The sequence below is a fragment of the Mustela lutreola genome, chromosome 11 (assembly GCF_030435805.1).
Source record: "Mustela lutreola isolate mMusLut2 chromosome 11, mMusLut2.pri, whole genome shotgun sequence".
Taxonomy (NCBI): Eukaryota; Metazoa; Chordata; class Mammalia; order Carnivora; family Mustelidae; genus Mustela; species Mustela lutreola.
Window position 1 is genome coordinate 23,601,956 of NC_081300.1, and position 17,059 is coordinate 23,619,014.

Below are 17,059 nucleotides of genomic sequence, written 5' to 3' on the forward strand. Positions count from 1 at the left end.
CCTCCTTCCCACAGTGGTGACTTGCACCGTGACCGGCTTCCTTCCCTTCTCCATCATACCCCCTTCGCTCTAGCTTCTGAGCTCATTCCTCCCACTCCCGAATGACTTGCCCTTGATTTTTTTTTTGTCTCACGATTTGCCTCTGAAGGAAAATAAGCCAGTGCCCCATCCGACTTTCCTTACTGGACGGATCAGCCCCCAAGCTGGGCAGAAGCTATCTGGAGGGGTGGGACACCACGTCCAATGTCAGAGTACAGAGAACCGGAGAACCGTCTGGCGTGGAAAACTCACAATTAGTGTCACAAGTGTTATGAGTAGAAAAACGTCTTCATAGGAGACAGGATCAGACAATACGTGAATGGACGTACGGTTGACCCCTGAGCATGGGGCTTGGAGGCACCGATCTCCCACAAAGCAGAAAATCTGCATACTGAACTACTGACTGCCCAAAACTTAACTGCTAAGAGCCTACTGTTGGCCAGAAGCCTCACCCAGAACATAAAGTTGATTAATACATATTTTGTATGTTATGCATATTATATGCTACAGTCTTAAAATATTTAAGTCAGCTGGAGAAAAGAAAATGTTAGAAGAAAATTGCTGAAGAGAAACTACATTGACAGTATCGCACTATAAAAAATCCGTGTCCAAGGGGCCCGGGCGGCTCAAAGCTGGAATGCTCAAGGGTCAACCTCAAGGCGCTCCTTTCTTAGTTTTTCTTTCCTTTGTTGCTGTTTGCTCTTGGGGCTTCTCAAACCCCACTTCCCACTACCTACCAGCACCTCAAACTGGGCCTCAAGGCCAATGTAAGAGTCCCACCAGGACTCTGGCCCCGCCCCCGGTGCTCTCTTCATCCACCTCTGCCCCGCAGAGAGATGGCCGCTCTCTGCTGCCATTTTGGAGAGAATCCCCCAACTCCCTTAATGGGGCTGCTCCTCTTGGATCAAATGCAGCCCACCAATAGAAAGTTCTTTTAATGCAAGGGCCTTTCAGGGAAGTCCGAATCGACAGAAACACATTTTAAGAACCCCTCCATTGTCTTATTTTATAGTTGTTGAATAACAAATGAGGTCACGGCTAATGTCCGGCCAGTCTTACAAAGCAGTGAACTTCGTTGAGGGGACTCTCAGGTACCTGTGAAGTGTGGCTCGGGGAGGTATTTGTGGGTGCTGGCTCCTCCAAATCTCATGAGGTTGGCTCCTTTGGGGTTAGACAAAGGGTTTAGCCTTGCTCAGAAGGATTAGGGTGAACTCCAAGATATGGTTTGAAATCTACAGGACGGACACCAGGCCCGACCCAGACGGTTCTGGAATCACTCCCCTGACTACCAATCCGTATAGATTTTCCACTCCCCTCCCTGCCAATGGCAACCCCTCAAAACCCTGCCCTCTGGGGTGCAAGAAGCAGCCAGCCGTGCTCCAAAAACTCCACCACTGCCCAAGACACGATCAAATAATATGTAAATGAATGAGAGCATACTTCGATGAATAAAGGACTCTGTGTTCCAATAAAACTTTATTTGGCCCATCCTGATGAAGTTTAATAGATCTTTTGAAAACATGAGTAGTTATAACAATTCCTCTATAATAGCAATTGTATATGAACTCCTGGTCAGGGTCAGCAGCTTGTTCCTTTACCAAAAACGTAAAGCCGCCCTCTGAGGACAAGTGGCACATGAGGAGCGGTGTGTATTTCCTTGTCTTATTAAAAAAAAAAAGAAAAAGAAAAAGAAAGAAACTCAAACACTTCATATTTACATATTTTCCATTAAAAATTATGGTCAGTGTGATTAATTTTGTTTTTAAATATAAGTTTCTAATGTGTTGCAGGTTTCAATGTACAACTCTTAGTTAGCTGATAGGTTTAAGGTGCTGTCAAGGTGAGGGTGAACACAGCCCAAGGCCAACACTGGGGAGTCCTCTGTTTGCAGACTGGCTAGACCTCCCGTGAGTATCTCTGGGGGTGCTGGGCGGGGCAGAATACCGGTGGCAGGAATAACAGAGCATTTCGGGGAATGGACTCTGCTTCCGCAGAGGGCTTGCTGTGCCCCTATACCATCACCCCAGGCTCTGAATGCAAGGACACCTCTGGTGTGCACGCCCCAAACTCAGCCTGAAGCTACGAGGGGCATGGCTGCTTGGAAGCCCTTCCTGTGTCCTGGGGTCTCTATGCTGGTGCCTGACCCCTGAGGACTTGTCCTGTTGGCACCCCGCCTTTCCCATCTGCCCACCTTGCTCCCAAGGCCACTTGCTTTCCATGCATTTCTTTAGGGACCACTCTCTGCCAGGGCTAAATGGATGATCAAAATCAAGGTCAGTATTCACGAAGCACGACTGGTCCCGTGTGAAATCTTCTCTTCTCTCCTAACACATTTGCTCTATGGCGGGCACCTCATGGCCTTGTTTACTCCAAAGGCGCAATCTGAGCCAAGAACATTAATTTCCGAGGTAGGCTGGGAGAGGAGCTCTGTACGTGTCTGCGCGTGGGTTCCATGTATGGGACTGGGTGTTGGGCTGCAGGTGTTACTGGGACTGCTGTCTTCAAACTCACCTGTGTAGGACACTCCCTGGGGAGCTGGGGCTGTGGCCTTGCATCCGTGCATGTGTCAGGAAAGTGCATAGGGAGTTCTGGAGGAGGTGTGTGCCCAGGTCTGGAAGATGAGCTCTTGGACCCACAGATCCCACACTGGTCTGATCTGAGCCAAGGTTTTCAGACCACAAAGGGATGAAGCAAACAGGGGTGTGGCAGGTGGGCTACGGAAGTACTTGAGGAACCAGATAATATCTGGTTGGTCTGTAGGGTGAAACTGGCTCAGTTTCCCATTTTGGAATATAAAGCAACATTGCTCTGAATAAAAGATGGGATAGGGCAGATGGTGATGGGCAGGGAAGAAACACCTTGGACCAAGGTTTTTGATTGGAAAGCCACAGGGCCCCCAGCAGAGGAAGACAGTTTAGAGTGGACAGACACTAGCCTAGGAGACCAGGCTCCCAGCCTTGCCCCAGGGGTAAGCACATCACTTGGCTTCTCCCGGCCTCACTGTCCTTCCTCTGTCCGTGAGTCTAGACTGGCCAGATGGCTTCAACCTTCGGCCAGCAAGATTCCTCTGCACCCGGCCGGGCTTGCAGACTGCTGTCTAAGACACACTGCTTCCCGGCAAACCGCCACCTAACAAGGGCCCCCTCTTTGCTGGGAAAGTGATCAACCCCCAAACTAGGCTCCTGTTCAAACCTGCTCCCAGAGGTTAAAGGCTAGTTATTAAGGCAGTTTAAGAAATGGACATTCCTCTCCCTCCTCGGATCCTTCCTGTGTTTTGCTAACCCCAAGGCAGCAGAGAGGGGTGCAAGGGGCGGTGGAGATGCGGGGGAGGAGGGCCAGCCCCTTCTTGCCAGGCCGGGCTTTCCCGGGTGGCCTCCGCTCGGGGGTGCCTGGAGCTCCCCCTCTCCCTCACCACCTTTCTTTGGAGAAGGCCTCGGTCTGCACGAGATCGCCGGGGTGCTCAGGGAGGCACGCGCCGTTGAGGTCACCCAGTTTATTGTCCGGCAGGTCCTCGGGCTTGCTGCAGAGCTTCAGGGCGCGGGAGATAAACACGTCCAGATCGAACTGGGGGCTGGCGCCCCCGTCGATGGGGGCCGGGCGGCCGGGGGGAGAGGCAGACAGGCGGCGCTCAGGGCTGTCGGGGGGCGGGCTGGCGCGCTCCGGGGCACCTTGCGTGCTCTTGACCCACTGTGCGATCTCCAGGAAGAGGTTGGTCGGCTCGTCCTCGCGTGGCCCAGCGTCCGCGGCCACCGTGGTGCTCGGGGGCGCCCCGGCCGCCTGCTTCCAGTGCGACAGGTCCAGAATGAGCTTGGGCTCAGAGTAATGGTGCGGCTTGCTGTCGCGCCACAGCAGCTTGTCCAGGTAGGAAGGCGAGCCCACCTTATAGTCGCAGGAGCGCCCGTAGTCGGACTCGAAGGCGCGTTCCATGGACGAGTGCGAGCGCTCCAGGAAGCGCTCGGAGCTGCTCTGCGAGTCCTTGCGCGGGTCCACCTGCACATCCTCGGCCAGCGGCGCCGAGCCCGCGCGCGGGTCGCGCTGCACCTCGCTTGCGTCCTGGCACCGGTCCGGCCTCCACTCCAGGTCCGAGGACAGGCTCACAGGGTACCTGCAAGGGTGCAGACAAACGGAATGGTGAGTTGCCTTCCCCGAGGGAGCCAAGGCCCCACACTCCTGTCTGTCGGGCACAGACTGCCTTTCCATTCCTTTCCTGTCCCTCTGGTCCCGTGACTGCCCCCACCCACACCCCCCAGGGTACCTGTGGAAGGACTGATTTTTTTTTTTTTTTTTTGGCTTAACCCTTGTATTCTTCTGTACTCATTCGATATCCTACAGTTATTTCTTGAACACATTATTAAGTGCAAGGCACTGGCATTGCCAGGCACATCAGAGAACCAAACAACAAACAACAAATTCCCTGGCCTCGTGGACCCTCCTTTCAAAGGCACCCACCAAGGCCACAACCCTTGCAAAGTTGCCGCTCTTGATCCAGTAGCCTCTCGGCAGGCCAGAGAGTCCGTGGTTCTAACCAGCTCCCAGGTGATGCTGATGCTGCTGGTCCAGGGACCACACTTCGAGTAGTGGAGCCCTAATGAGTGCTCCTTGGCCCTGGCTCAGAGTAGAATCACCCCACACTCTGATTCTGCAGGTCTCCACTGGGACTCTGCGTCTGCATGGTTTTAACACATCCCCAGGGGATGCTAAGGTACGGCCTGGGCTAAGACCTCTTGCCTTAGGGGCTCTGGTTAGATGCCTCCCCACCCCCAGCACCCTGCAACAATGCAGTGCAGGTGGGATCTATGGAAAGGTTCTAGACACCTTCCAGAGAGGCCAAAGATCCTTGGAATTCTGCCTTCTGTCAAGTGCCCTGCGGCCACGGAGAGTAAAGTCAGCTAGCCAAGAGCAAATAAAGGGCAGGTGTGCCGGCCATCAGCTCGAGCTGGGACCTCGCCTCCCCATGCCAGGTGCTCTGTGCAGAAGAACCATGTGGAGGGAGGCGGGGATTGCAGGAAGGCGTGGCCCACAGCCAGCCGCTCGTAGTACAGGATGCCCAGAGCTCACACAGGAAGAGCCGGTGCACCAAAGACAGGCAGGTTTGGCTGTGAGAGCGTAGATGCGGAGAAGTGGTTCACACGATGTGGTTTACGAGGCACAGGGAGGCCCTGGGACTGCTGCCCTCTCTCCCAGTGACACCACGAGGGCAGGAGTCCCTCCCAGAGGCGAACACCGCCTCTTCCCACAAGGGTCCTAGAAGCTGCCGAGATTTCTAGGAGGAAGAACTTGAGAAGACCGTAATCACTGGCTGCTACACACTGGGAGCCAGGCGCCGGTTCTCGGACAAGACTGTGGAATCAGCATTATCGTGCTGCCTTCCCGATGTCCCCACTGGGACATGATGCTGGCACTCATCCAAGGTTAAGCCATTTGTCCAAAGTAGGAGGGCCTGTTGGAAGGAGTCTGCCATGGATGGCCCATCTCCATCAGGAAGGTGTGATGGGAAAGTCAGGAGCGGAACTTTGTCAGGCTGAGAAATGGGCAGAGCTGGTAGGCAGTGGCTAAAGAAACCCTGCCAGTTTTCCCGGCCCCAGCCCTGCACTACAGCCGTGATAAGCACAGGGTGGGCCTCCCTGGGCCAGTGCTCTTGAGCCCTTAAAGCGCTGTGGCGCAGAGGGGGAGGGGCTGCAGGGACCACAGTCAAGGGTGGGAAAGGCATGGGGGTGGCAGAAGGAAGGGTATTCATTAATCTCTATTTGCTGGCAACTCTTGATAACAACAATCGACAACAACAAACCCACAAACCTGTCCCAAAATAGCAACGTTGCCCCGGCCCTCCCACTGCCTCCTTACGCTGCAACCTATCATCTGTCAAATGACTGAAAAGGAGAACTTGCTCATCTGTCACTTATGTAACTAGCTGTCACATTCCCACCGCAGCGGGGCTCCCACTTAGGCCTCCTCGGAGTCCTAGCTGCTAAGCCCTTGACTTCTATTTCTAAACTGAGCAGCTCTCAGCTCTCCTGGCCCCGGATTAGCAGATGGTGACGCCCAAATGTTTAGCTGCCTCATCTCAACGTCAGAACAGGAAGGGTCCCGAGAAATCATAACATGCCTACACAGAGATGGTTAAAAAAATGTGTGTTCTACCCAATGCTGAATCACGGGTAGTGACTTCCGGGTACACTGTGTTGGGAAGGATTCGGAGGCTCAGCCCAGTCTGGCATTCAGCAGTGTCTGGCATAGGTGCAGATCCAGGAGGCCCCCCAGGAGGCAGGCATTAGCTGTGTGGCCTGACGCTAGTCTCTACCCTCTCTGGGCTGTGGCTTCCTCATGTGTCGCTGAGCAGTCGTGACAACGGCACCCCTCCTTCGTGGCACTCTAGGGAGGTTTCAACGATGAGGACCATGCGAAATTTTGTGTGGTCATAAATGTCACATTGTCTCTCCTCTGTGTGCTGGCACAGTCTACTTTTCTAGGGCAGATTCCCAGTCTGCCAGAAGTGAGCTCCAGTGACGGGTACTCCTTAAATGTCGCTGAACCTTGTATTGAGCCCTGGCTCTAGAACCCTCAGGGTGGGGAGGACAGGAGTGGTGGCCGTGTTGCACAAAGGAAGGCTCCCAACCCACACACGCTCACCCGCTGGGAGTGCCTGGGGACAGGAGAGAAAGGCAGAAAGCTAAGTGGGGAAAGACCCCCATGGGGTATAGAGCTTGGGAGGTAGAGGGAAAGGTCACGGAGGATCAGAGGCAAAACAGAAACGGGAGGAAGAGAACGTGGATTCTACACTCCAGAGCCGGAGGCCCCTGGAACCGCACCTGTCCCAGTTGGAGAGCTGGCTCTGGTTGGCAGCCATCAGCAGGATGTCATCGATCTCATCTTCAATGCGGAAGGGGTGCTGCGAGGTGGGCTCGTCCTCTGGGCACGAGTACGGGCTCATGTAGGGGTGCTGCAGCCCCATCTCTGCTGTTAGACGATCCATGGGGTTAAAGGTCAGGATCTTCTCCAGAAAGTCAATGGCTACAGGGAGCAAAACAGGACAGGAAAGTCATTCACTGCCCTGACTAGCAGAGACATTTTTTGGTACTTTCCCATTTGTAAAAAGCTTTTCAGCCATTCTCCTTTCTTGTGATCCTCACCACAATCCAGTGCAAATTCAGAGTAGATAATTGCTTTTCTGATTTCACAAATGAATAAACAGAGGCCCAGCAGGGGAAAGTGACTTGTTCCAGTTGCTGTTGGTTAAGAGCCGGTACAGGGCTAGGAGTCTGCCTTAGGCTGGTCTGGGCTAGAGGCGAGTACGTGGTGACCCTCCCTGGAAGCACTGGCAGGAGAGGGCGCTGTGCGCATGAGCAGGACACCTGGAGCTCAGTCCCACTGTTGGGGGGGGGGGGGCGTACTCTAGGAGACAGCATGGGACACACCTCAGAGGTGGCTCCCTTGTGGGGTCGGGGGGACCTGCGGTGTCTCTACACCCATTCCCACTGGCTACAGATTGTGTGTTGCTGGAGTGCCTGGGGGAGCCTTGGCTCCCAGGTGCCAGCAGTGACCTATGAGACAGGTCACCGAAAGGTGAGGCAGGTGGGACAGGTCCGATAGCCCACGGCTGCCCGGCCCTGCCTTCCTACCACAGGCTGCGCCTGGAGGTTTGACAAACAACAGCAGGCCGGCTTGATATTAAAATATTTATGACCACCAAGCTGAAGCCCTCCTGGGGACCAGGGTCCAGATCAAGGGGAGGTCCTAGGCACTGGAACCTGGGGACAGGAAGGGACACTCCGAAGCCTTGTACGGTGGCTGGCTGCCCGCCAGCATGGAAGTACATCGAAATTTCGGTAGCCAGTCGGGCGCTGTGAGTACGCAGTGGCCACACACCAGCTCTGCACACAGGACTGGTGTCCTTTCTCCAGACGGGGCAGGGGCAACCATCTGCCTTGTGGGCTCTGCCCTGCCTCATCTCAGCACAAGGTCTAGCCTGGAGGTTTGTATCACGTCTCAGCTCGGGAGAGCCCACTTGAATCCCAGCGGAGCTAATCACGTTACTGCCCACGTGGCAGGGGACAAAGGCTGCAAGCCAGCCACCACCGCCCTGCCCCTCACACCAGCCCTGGGTCTCTCTGCAGTAAAATTCATCCATGATTCAGGAAATTGAGGGAGGACGTGGTGGGGCTCTGTAAGCCCAGACCGCAAGATCAGTAAAGCAGCAGGAACTCCGATCACCGTCAAGAGCTCCGAGGCTCAGGGGGAGCCTCTGGGTCAGGGCTGGGGACCTGAAAGACCCTCCCTGATGGGCGGGGCTGGGAAGAACCTGGCCACGGCACACAGTCCGCTCTGGCCCTGCCTGGCTCTGGGCAGGGCGAGGTTCTCCCTCTTTGGGCTGCTGCCCTCCCTCGATCCAGCAGATTACTCTGGACCTTCTGACAAGGACAGGAGAGAGCTGAAGCTCTGGACATGGGCAGGCATCATCACCGGCATCACTGTTGTTAACAAAGACCCAGCAAACCCTGAAGTGCCCCCCATGGACTCTAGTGAAGATGAGTCTCCTCCTTCCTCTTCCTGACAGCTGGTCTTCTAGCAGGTGCCAGACACTTCTAGAAGCCTAAAGACTAGAAAATCCCTTCTTGTCTCTAAGCTAAATCTGCCCCCTTTAACCTCCAATCCTGGGCTTAGCTCTGCCCTCTGCAGGTCTCCCATGTCCGGTCCCCTCAGGGGGGACCAAGGCAGCAGCCAGGTCCTGGGCAAGGCCCCTCTGGCTGGTACACACTGGCCTGGCTCTCCCAGCCGCCCCTGCTGTCTGATGCGGCTGTGGGACAGGAGGCTGGGGGACGGGGTGGGAGTGACGTGTGCACCCCACTTCCAGGCTGGATGCATGAAAGCCTCCTGTAAGAGTCTCTCGCCTCTCTTCCCCTGGCTTAGGCTGGAAGTGGGTGTCCAGGGGGACCCTGAAGCCTGAGTGTTGAAGATGGCAGACCCTTCTCTGATAGTCTGGGTTCCAGGAGAACCCCAGGCTTCCCCACTCTGTCCAGACTGGAGGCAAGCTGTGTCTACACCGCCAGCAGATCTTCCTGGAGTTTCCGGATGTATCTGCCACGGCACTAGCTTTGTTTTTCTCAATGCAGAAACCAAGCCCTCCCAATCCCCAACTCCTCTTTTCTGGGCTCAACCTCCCCACTTTTTCTGAAGGCATTTCTAGTATGAGGCTTCCCTACCATCCTGTCACCTTCCTGTGACCTAGTGAACCTCAAACGGGACTTTCCAGAGCCCCCAGGTCTGGAAGGATCCTCAGGGGCATCTTTGGTGACTGAGATGCAGGTGGGCCCTGAGGGCCCCAACCCTGCTTCACCCAGAGCACTCCCATCAGATTTGTCACTTGTGACACCTTTACTTTGTAGGGTAAACGGAGCTCAGAACTGATGCCTCGATATGATGGCCTTGGGGCCTGTGTCTCCCTCATCCTGCCTTGATGGCTCCGTCAGCCACTGAGGGACAGAGTCACCCAGGCTGCCCTTTGAGCCTCTGCGGGCTACAGCCAGAGAGAGACCCTGCCTCTTCCCAGGCCTGCGGGGCCTCAGATGTACAGAAAAGGGAGGGACTGCAAGTCACCGGCCGGCTCTCCTAGGTGGGTGGCCTTGGTGCTCTCCCCCTACCCATATTTCATTCTGGGGACCCCTCATTCTCCTAAAGCCAGAGGTCAGCTGGAGACCTCCTTTCAAGGCCAGGTTTTCAAGGCCACAGGCCGGCGAGGGAGTTTTGGTTGGAGCTGAGTTTTGGCACATAGGGAGAGAGGATCACGCCCAGCTTCAGTGAACACTGTTCAGCTACAGGATCAAGTCCAAAGTCATTGGCCTCTTGGCCCTTCTCACCTCTCCAGCCTCACTTCCTACCTACAGGTCTGTGACTCGTCCTGCTGGTCCAGGCTCACCATGTCCCACTGGCCAGCTTCTTTGTCCCTCTCCACACCCTTCCTCTCCCCAAATAGGCGGAGCTCTCGCTGGCCCCTTAGGGGGGCCTTAGTCTTTTTCTCCCCTCACGTCTTGGTTCTCCCCGTCTTCCCAGCGAGAGCACCTCTCGTGTCTCGGAACTCCCATCCCTGACACTGTGGGGGCTTAATGCACGGCAGGGGATGCTGCCGACGATAAGGAGGAGCTTCATCTCCTATCAGGACCAACTCTGATTTTGTGGAGACACAGTCCACCACTCTGAGAGCCAGGGCACTGAGGGGCTGCTGTGTGTGTGGCTGCTTGGGGGAGGGGACGCGGTGACACATCCCTGACTCGGAATTCCTGAGAGGTGACTGCCCATCTCGTCTCGTGGTGGGATGGCTACAGGGCCCTGGGACTCACATACGGATGGGCTGAGTCTTAATTTGTGGTGAATGAAATGATCCTTCCTCCCCTTTCATGAAGAGAAAACTGAGGCAGCTTATGATTGAGTGGGGATCATGGCCACGGACATTGTTAGAAGACACCAGTGGTCCAAGTTCTTGGTCTCTTGATGGTCTCATTCGTAATAATGGACACCAAGTGGCATGGAATAAAACCTTGCTCCACCGCAGCAAGCTGGGGCCACGGGACTGAGTTCTGGCCAACGAAACGTGAGTGGAGGTGAGGTGTCCAAATTCCGGCTCATGACCTTAAGGGCAAGCGGACCTGCCCCCCTTCCCGATCTTCCTCCGGGTAGTAAGGGCAGCACCCTAAGATGGCTGAACAGGAGGACGGAAGGGGCCTGTGCCCCTGGATGACTTTGCAGCAGGATCACCGTCTTGGCCCTGGACTGTCTGCTTTGTGATTACTACAGAAGAGAGAAATAAGCTTCCTAACTTCTTTTTTCTTAAATGAGAAAGAAATCTTATGTAAGCCATTAGGAATTTGGGTGTCTCTTCCAACTGGCTGAACCTGTGTCCTACCTAACACGGGGAGGGGTCTCCTCAGGAAGCCTCTGGTAGGTGTGAGATCCAGTGATAATGTTAACATTTTATTTATTTGAGAGAGAGACAGAGGGAGAGACAGAGCATGAGCAGGGAGTGGGGCAGAGGGAGAGGGAGAAGCAGATTGCCCGCTGAGCATGGAATCTGACATGGGACTCAATCCCAGGACCCTGAGATCAAGACCTCAGCAGAAGGCAGACGCTTAACCGCCTGAGCCACCCAGGTACCCCTAATGTTAACATTCAGCTGATGGAGCAACTCTCCTAGGCCCAGGGCTTTACACATTCTATTTCACTCACCCGTCACAATGTCCCCATTACACGGATCACTGCACTCATCTTACAATTAAGGAAACAGAGGCAGAGAGGTTAGGAAACTCGCTCAAGGCCAAATAGCTACTCCAGGGGAACTGGGCAATGAGTCTGGGTCTGGGTCTGAAGCTCATAAAACCCACGTTCTCTGCATCACCTCATCAAGGGAAACAAGGAAAGGGGAGATGAAGGAGGAGGTGGAGGAAGGCGAGTGAGAAAGACGAGAAGGAGAAGGAAGCCAAGACAAGGATGGACTCTGGAGGACGCCAAGCTTTGCCTTGAGGGTCTCCTGGCGGCCAAACTCTGGGGGCCAGGGACGCTCATTCTGGAAGGAGCTGGGGAAAACTCCTGCTACAGTGGCATGGCCTTGGCCCTTCTGTCTAGGAACTCGGCATCGTCCTTCTGGAAGCTGACCACCCGCCCGGCCCGGGAGGAAGCCGGAGCGCAGCCTCCCGGAGGCTGGCCTGGCCCCAGGTGGAGGTACCTTCGCTGTTCACTTCGGGGAGCAGTTTGCGCAGCGGCCTCTTCACCTCCCAGCTGCTGCTGACGAGCGAGGGCATCACCCTGAGCAGCTCGTCCTTGTCCTCCTCCCGGATCACGGGGATGGTCTCTAGGATGAGCTGCATCTGCTCCAGCTCGTGAGCCCCTGGGGAGCCAAATACCATATGGTCAAGTGCGTTGCCTGAGAGGCTGGGGTGGTGGAAGCCCCATGGTGGTTCCGGGAGGACGGTGGGAGCAGCACGGGGCCGGCGGCCAGGGGACCTGGGTTCGGGTCTTCACTTGGCCGCTGGCCTGCTGTGTGACTGCAGGCAGGTTGCTTGCCATCTCTGGGGCTTGGTGCTGACAAGCGTCTCTGCCTCTGGAATGGACCCGTCTGATACAGACGGAGTCAGCCGAGCTAATGTGACGGGAACAGCTGGGCCCAGTGCTCTGTCCCAGACGCCTCTGCGTGTTCTTTCCCGGGCTGGGCAAGGAAGTGATTTTAAAACAAGGTCTGAGCCTCGCCTTTTGGGTATCCAATTAGAAGGACCCTAAGGAGGAGGGGGACAATCAGAAATCACCAGCTGGCTCTGGAATGCGGCTTGTGCTCCCTGAGGCAGAGGGGAGGAAGACAGGCGATGCCGCTATGCCAGGTGCGTGGGAGACGTGTGCTGGGACAGGACGGACTCGGGCATTTATTCACGCCCGTGCTCCCTCATTCCTTCACCAAATGTCGACTTACTGAGCAGCTTCTCCCTGGCAGGCCTCAGGCTGGATGCTCGGCCGTAAGAAGCTTCAGTCTTTACGAGTCTCAGAAACGCAACTCATCTTTGCCGCCCGAGCACGGACGCTCTCCCGGCGCGGTCGCACTGCTGGTAGGGGTCAGGTCTCTCTCCTCGCTGTCCCCTTCGACCTCCAGGCTGCTCTTACTCCCACTGCTTCCATTTCCCCTTTCTGCTTGATAGCCTTTCCACTTACTTCCACCAGTTTAAACTCTTAACTGACTTTCTATCTTCAAGAAGTCCCCAGATTTATGTAGCTGCTCTGCGTGCCTGTCCCTTACCACCGATTCCAAACTGCCAGAAGCTGGTCCTACGGTGGGGCTCCTCTGTGTCCCCCAACGATGCCTGGTGCAGCCTCGAGCGGACAGGATTACCGCGATGCTGTCGCAGCAAGGGCCTGCGGCTCAGGCCGTTTGGAAGCGGTCCCTTTGGCCTCGTCCTGTGCGGGCTCATGAAGGGTCAGTTCAGAGACCTGGGAGCCCCCTGTGCGGTCCGCTTCCCAAAGGAACACTCCGGACTGGCTGCTCACAGTGGCGGGGAGAGAAGAGGAAGGGTCTGAAAAGGTAGGATGGGTGTTTGCAGTGGTCAATCCCACTGAATAGAAGTCGTTACTTGACTTTGAAAGTTCTGCCCTCAAAAGGCTATTTTCAGCCTTTCTGGTATCTTGCCAGAAATGATAAGGGGCTTCTAAGTAGGTCCCTTAAGCCATACAGGTCATTTTAAAGAGAAAGACTAGAATGTTTTGTGGTTACCATCTTTTTTTGTCTTATTTTGTTATTGGGGTGTGTGTGTGGTTTTTTTCTTTTTTCCCTTTCAATCAGTTCTCCCTTTTTCTAGAACGACATCAGAAGGAAGAGGGCATGGGCAGTGACTTACCAGCAAAGAGCATTCTCCCCGTGAGCATCTCTGCCAGGATGCAGCCGGTGGCCCACATGTCAATGGCTTTGGTGTAGTTGTTAGGGGAGAGGAGCAGGCGCGGCGAGCGGTACCACTTAGTCACCAGCCCTTCCGACAGGTAACCCTGGAAGACAGAACCCCCTGCTCTGATGAGCAGCCCTGTGCAGACATACCCTCTCTCCCCAGCACATTCTCATTTCTTTCCACCCAAAGACAGCACCCCGTCCAGGATCCTTCCACTCTGGAGCCTTCCCTGAGGCCCAGCGATTCTCCACTGTGGGTGGGGAGGCAAGAGACCAACATTCTGGAAGGAAGCCTTTCCCACCCCAACGTGACATCACCCTGCCAAACGAATCTGCCCTCATCTAGTCAGAAGCTGGATCCCTAGGAGCCAAACTCAAGTTCATTACCATCATCAACGGAGTGAGGACGAGAAACTTGGAATTTCATTGATCCAGTGGCTGAATTTCAGCAATGGCTACACATCTGAAATCAAGCCAGTTACTGTGATGCTGAAGGTAAGAATTAATGCGGCTACAGAGCTGGGGATGCCAAGCCCCTGCTGACAACAGAAGGCTGGCTCCGTAATGGGGGCAGGTGAAGGGCATACGAAAACACCCTGAACAGAGAGTGGGTGCAGCTTTGGTTGGCCCAGAGGATTCTGAGAGCTCCACAGTGTCTTTCTGAGGGCATCAATGTCCTCACTGATTTCAGTCACTGCTCAAGGATTTGTGGTCTGGGACAGAAGCCCTCAGTGTAACCTGGGAGGTGTTCATTGGGATGACCCGGAACAGTCTCTAAACTGAGAAGGCAGACCCGTCTGGGGGTTAAGGTGAGACGATTCGGACGGAAGGGATCCAGTGGGAGAGCCCAGGGATGGTCTTGATGTCCGCTGATGAAACTCCCCATTCAGCATTTGAACTGCCCTTTTCCCTGATGCAGGAACTCTCACAGACCCAGGCTCGCGCAGATGAAAAGTTAAGAAGCCCCAGTACCCACCAGGAGCTTTTGATCAATTAATCTAGAATCTATTTGCTCAAACCTTCCGAGAGCCCTACAGTACGACGGCAGTGCTCTCTCCCCTGTGGTACATACATGTTTCTTCAGAGGAGGGACCCAAACTGGTGGAGGGAAGGGGGAAAGAGGAAGCGACCACAGGGTACCCCTTCCCTCGCCTCAGTGCTCCCACCCAAATGAACTCCTTCGATTCCCTCATGTCCCTGTCGAGTCACCCATCCCCCACGCCCTGGCCCCAGCCCCCTAGCAATCACGGTTTTCTGTCCTCCGGTTTTGCTTTGTATGGAATGCCATATACGTGGGAGTCCTCGCCCCTTTCTGAGTCCCAATTCCCTCACTTAGCATGAAGCAGCTGGATTCATCCATGTTGCTGTATGCACGGTGGTTTGTTAGGGGTTTAAGTGTGATCCTGAAAGTTACAGATAGACTGGGGTGCCTCGCTGCCTCAGTCCTTGAGCATGCGACTCTTGATCTCAGGGTTGTGACTTCAAGCCCATATCAGGTGTAGAGCTTACTTAAAAAATAAATTTTAGGTGGGGTACCTGGGTGGCTCAGTGGATTGACCCTGGGCCTTCGGCTCGGGTCACTGTCCCAGGGTCCTGGGATTGAGCCCTACATCGGGCTCCCTGCTCCACAGGGAGCCTGCTTCCTCCTCTCTCTCTGCCTTCCTCTCTGCCTACTTGTGATCTCTCTCTGTCAAATAAATAAATAAAATCTTTTAAAAAATTTTAATAAATAAATAAAGTTTAGGGGCACCTGGGTGGCTCAGTGGGTTAAAGCCTCTGCCTTTGGCTCAGGTCATGATCCCAGGGTCCTGGGATTGAGCCCCGTATCGGGCTCTCTGCTTTAGCAGGGAACCTGCTTCCTTCTCTCTTTCTGCCTGCCTCTCTGCCTACTTGTGATCTCTGTCTAATAAATTAAATTAAATTAAATTAAAAATGAAATTTGGGGGGCACCTGGGTGGCTCAGTCGGTTGAGCGTCTGGCTCTTGATTTCGGCTCAGATCATGATCTCAGGGTCGTAGGAGTCCCTCATGGGGTTCTGTGCTCAGCAGGGCATCTACTTGAGATTCTCTCCTCCCTCTGTCCCGACCCGGCTTGCTCTCTCTCTTTAAATAAATAAGATCTTAAAAAAAAAAAAAAATCTTCAAAAAATTACAGCCACAAGCCAAACTGTAGAAGTTCACTTCTGGGTGGTCAGGTCATCAGTAAAGAATGGTTTGATCGATTTTCTAGTCAGAGGATGAGGCAGCCAGAGGAAGATAAAAGCAGAGTCACCCAGAGGGGAGTTTTCTGATATGTAAATGAGCGGTCTTCTATGGATGGAATTTCCTGTCATTAACACCTGCCAATCCGCAGCACCCAGGACTGAAGTGGGGACACAGGGAGGCTTCCTTCTGAAACACCTGCCTGGAAAGTAAAAGAAAGATGTTTGCATGGGCAAGGCTGCCCCGGAGCCAGAAATGAGGGCCAGGCCATGACAGCAGCTGAGAAAGTTCGCCCAACAGCTCTTCCTTACTTAGGAATGAAAACCGAGGTCCTGCTGCTTCCCCACGGTCACTTGTCCCTCAAGCCGTTTTGAAAACAGAGGACATACTGGTGTGTTTCAGAAGCCACCGGGCAGAGGAGAATTTGGGAAGCTGCAGTGTCTTCTGTCAGGTTCTGGAGCAAGAGGAGCCCTGCAGAAGGGGGCGTTGGGAACAAAGAGGGGGCTCCCTTTCTAGAAGGGGAGGCGGGGCAGGGCGAGGAAAAGCAGACATGGGGAAGGAGGTGGTGGCAGGGGTCCTGCCCTCAGCTGAGATGAGCCCTGGGTGTCCAAGCAAGAGGCTCTGGGGCCCACAACACGATCCTGGTGATCTGAATTCAAGAACGTTTCAGCGGAGTGGGTGGGGTGAAAGAACACAGAACTTTCTAGAATAAAAAGAATACCAAGGAATGGAGAGTTTTATCAGAAGGGCTCACAAAACAGTAAGTAGATGGGCTCAACAGGTATCTTTAAATGGCTTTCCTGTCAGAGCCTGCAGGGTGTGGAGAGTTTCAGCTCCATCAGGATGTGGAGGAAACCTGTCCGTCATACCTGGTCTCCCTGTGGTGCACCACTGTGTGGGTCTCTGAGGAGACGGGACACAAACACTCCCACGATTCTCCATGGCCCCCCTCAGCACGTGAGAGGCAGGACTGGAGCTGCCCTTTCCCGAGAGTCCCTTTCCTCCTGCCACCCTGTCTGGAGGTGCTCCTGGGAGGCAGCTAGCCAGGAGTCCCTGTCTAGACTCTGCAGGGAATCGCTGCCATGCAGAGATGGCTGCAACCAGCCAGTGTCACTTCCTTTTAGGGTCCAGTACAGCCAAGGGGAGGTTTTGATTTTAAAAGCACGGGAGGTGTTTGGGAAATCATCAGCAGTGGCTGCCCTCTGATGAGGGTAATCAGGGACCCCCAACAGATCCAGAGGGAAGGTCTGATTAACGATCTGAGCATCCTCTGGGCAGAGGGAGCGGGGACACTGCACTCAGTCCCAGCTGCCCCCTGCCAGGGAATCCAGAACAGCCTCCCTCAAACTCACTCCAGAAGGGTCGGCACTGGTCCGCGGCCGGCACGGGGTGGGTGGGCTCCAGCTCT

The 17,059-nt window shown here is 54.7% G+C and overlaps 1 protein-coding gene across 3 annotated transcripts in view; it reads right to left on the reverse strand.

Annotated features, from left to right (window-relative positions):
- Positions 1–1,488: 1,488 nt before the first annotated feature.
- Positions 1,489–17,059, reverse strand: part of MAPK4 (mitogen-activated protein kinase 4) — a 144,715-nt gene continuing 129,144 nt past the window's right edge. For 2 of the 3 annotated variants that reach the window (XM_059140144.1, XM_059140145.1), the window contains 4 exons: positions 13,407–13,551; positions 11,753–11,914; positions 6,849–7,050; positions 1,489–4,144 (listed from right to left, as the gene is read on the reverse strand). In XM_059140144.1, coding sequence (XP_058996127.1) covers positions 3,448–4,144; positions 6,849–7,050; positions 11,753–11,914; positions 13,407–13,551 — 1,206 coding nt within the window. In that variant the 3' untranslated portion in view covers positions 1,489–3,447. The remainder of the gene's footprint in view (positions 4,145–6,848; positions 7,051–11,752; positions 11,915–13,406; positions 13,552–17,059) is intronic. The other variant, XM_059140146.1, reaches the window with a different exon arrangement.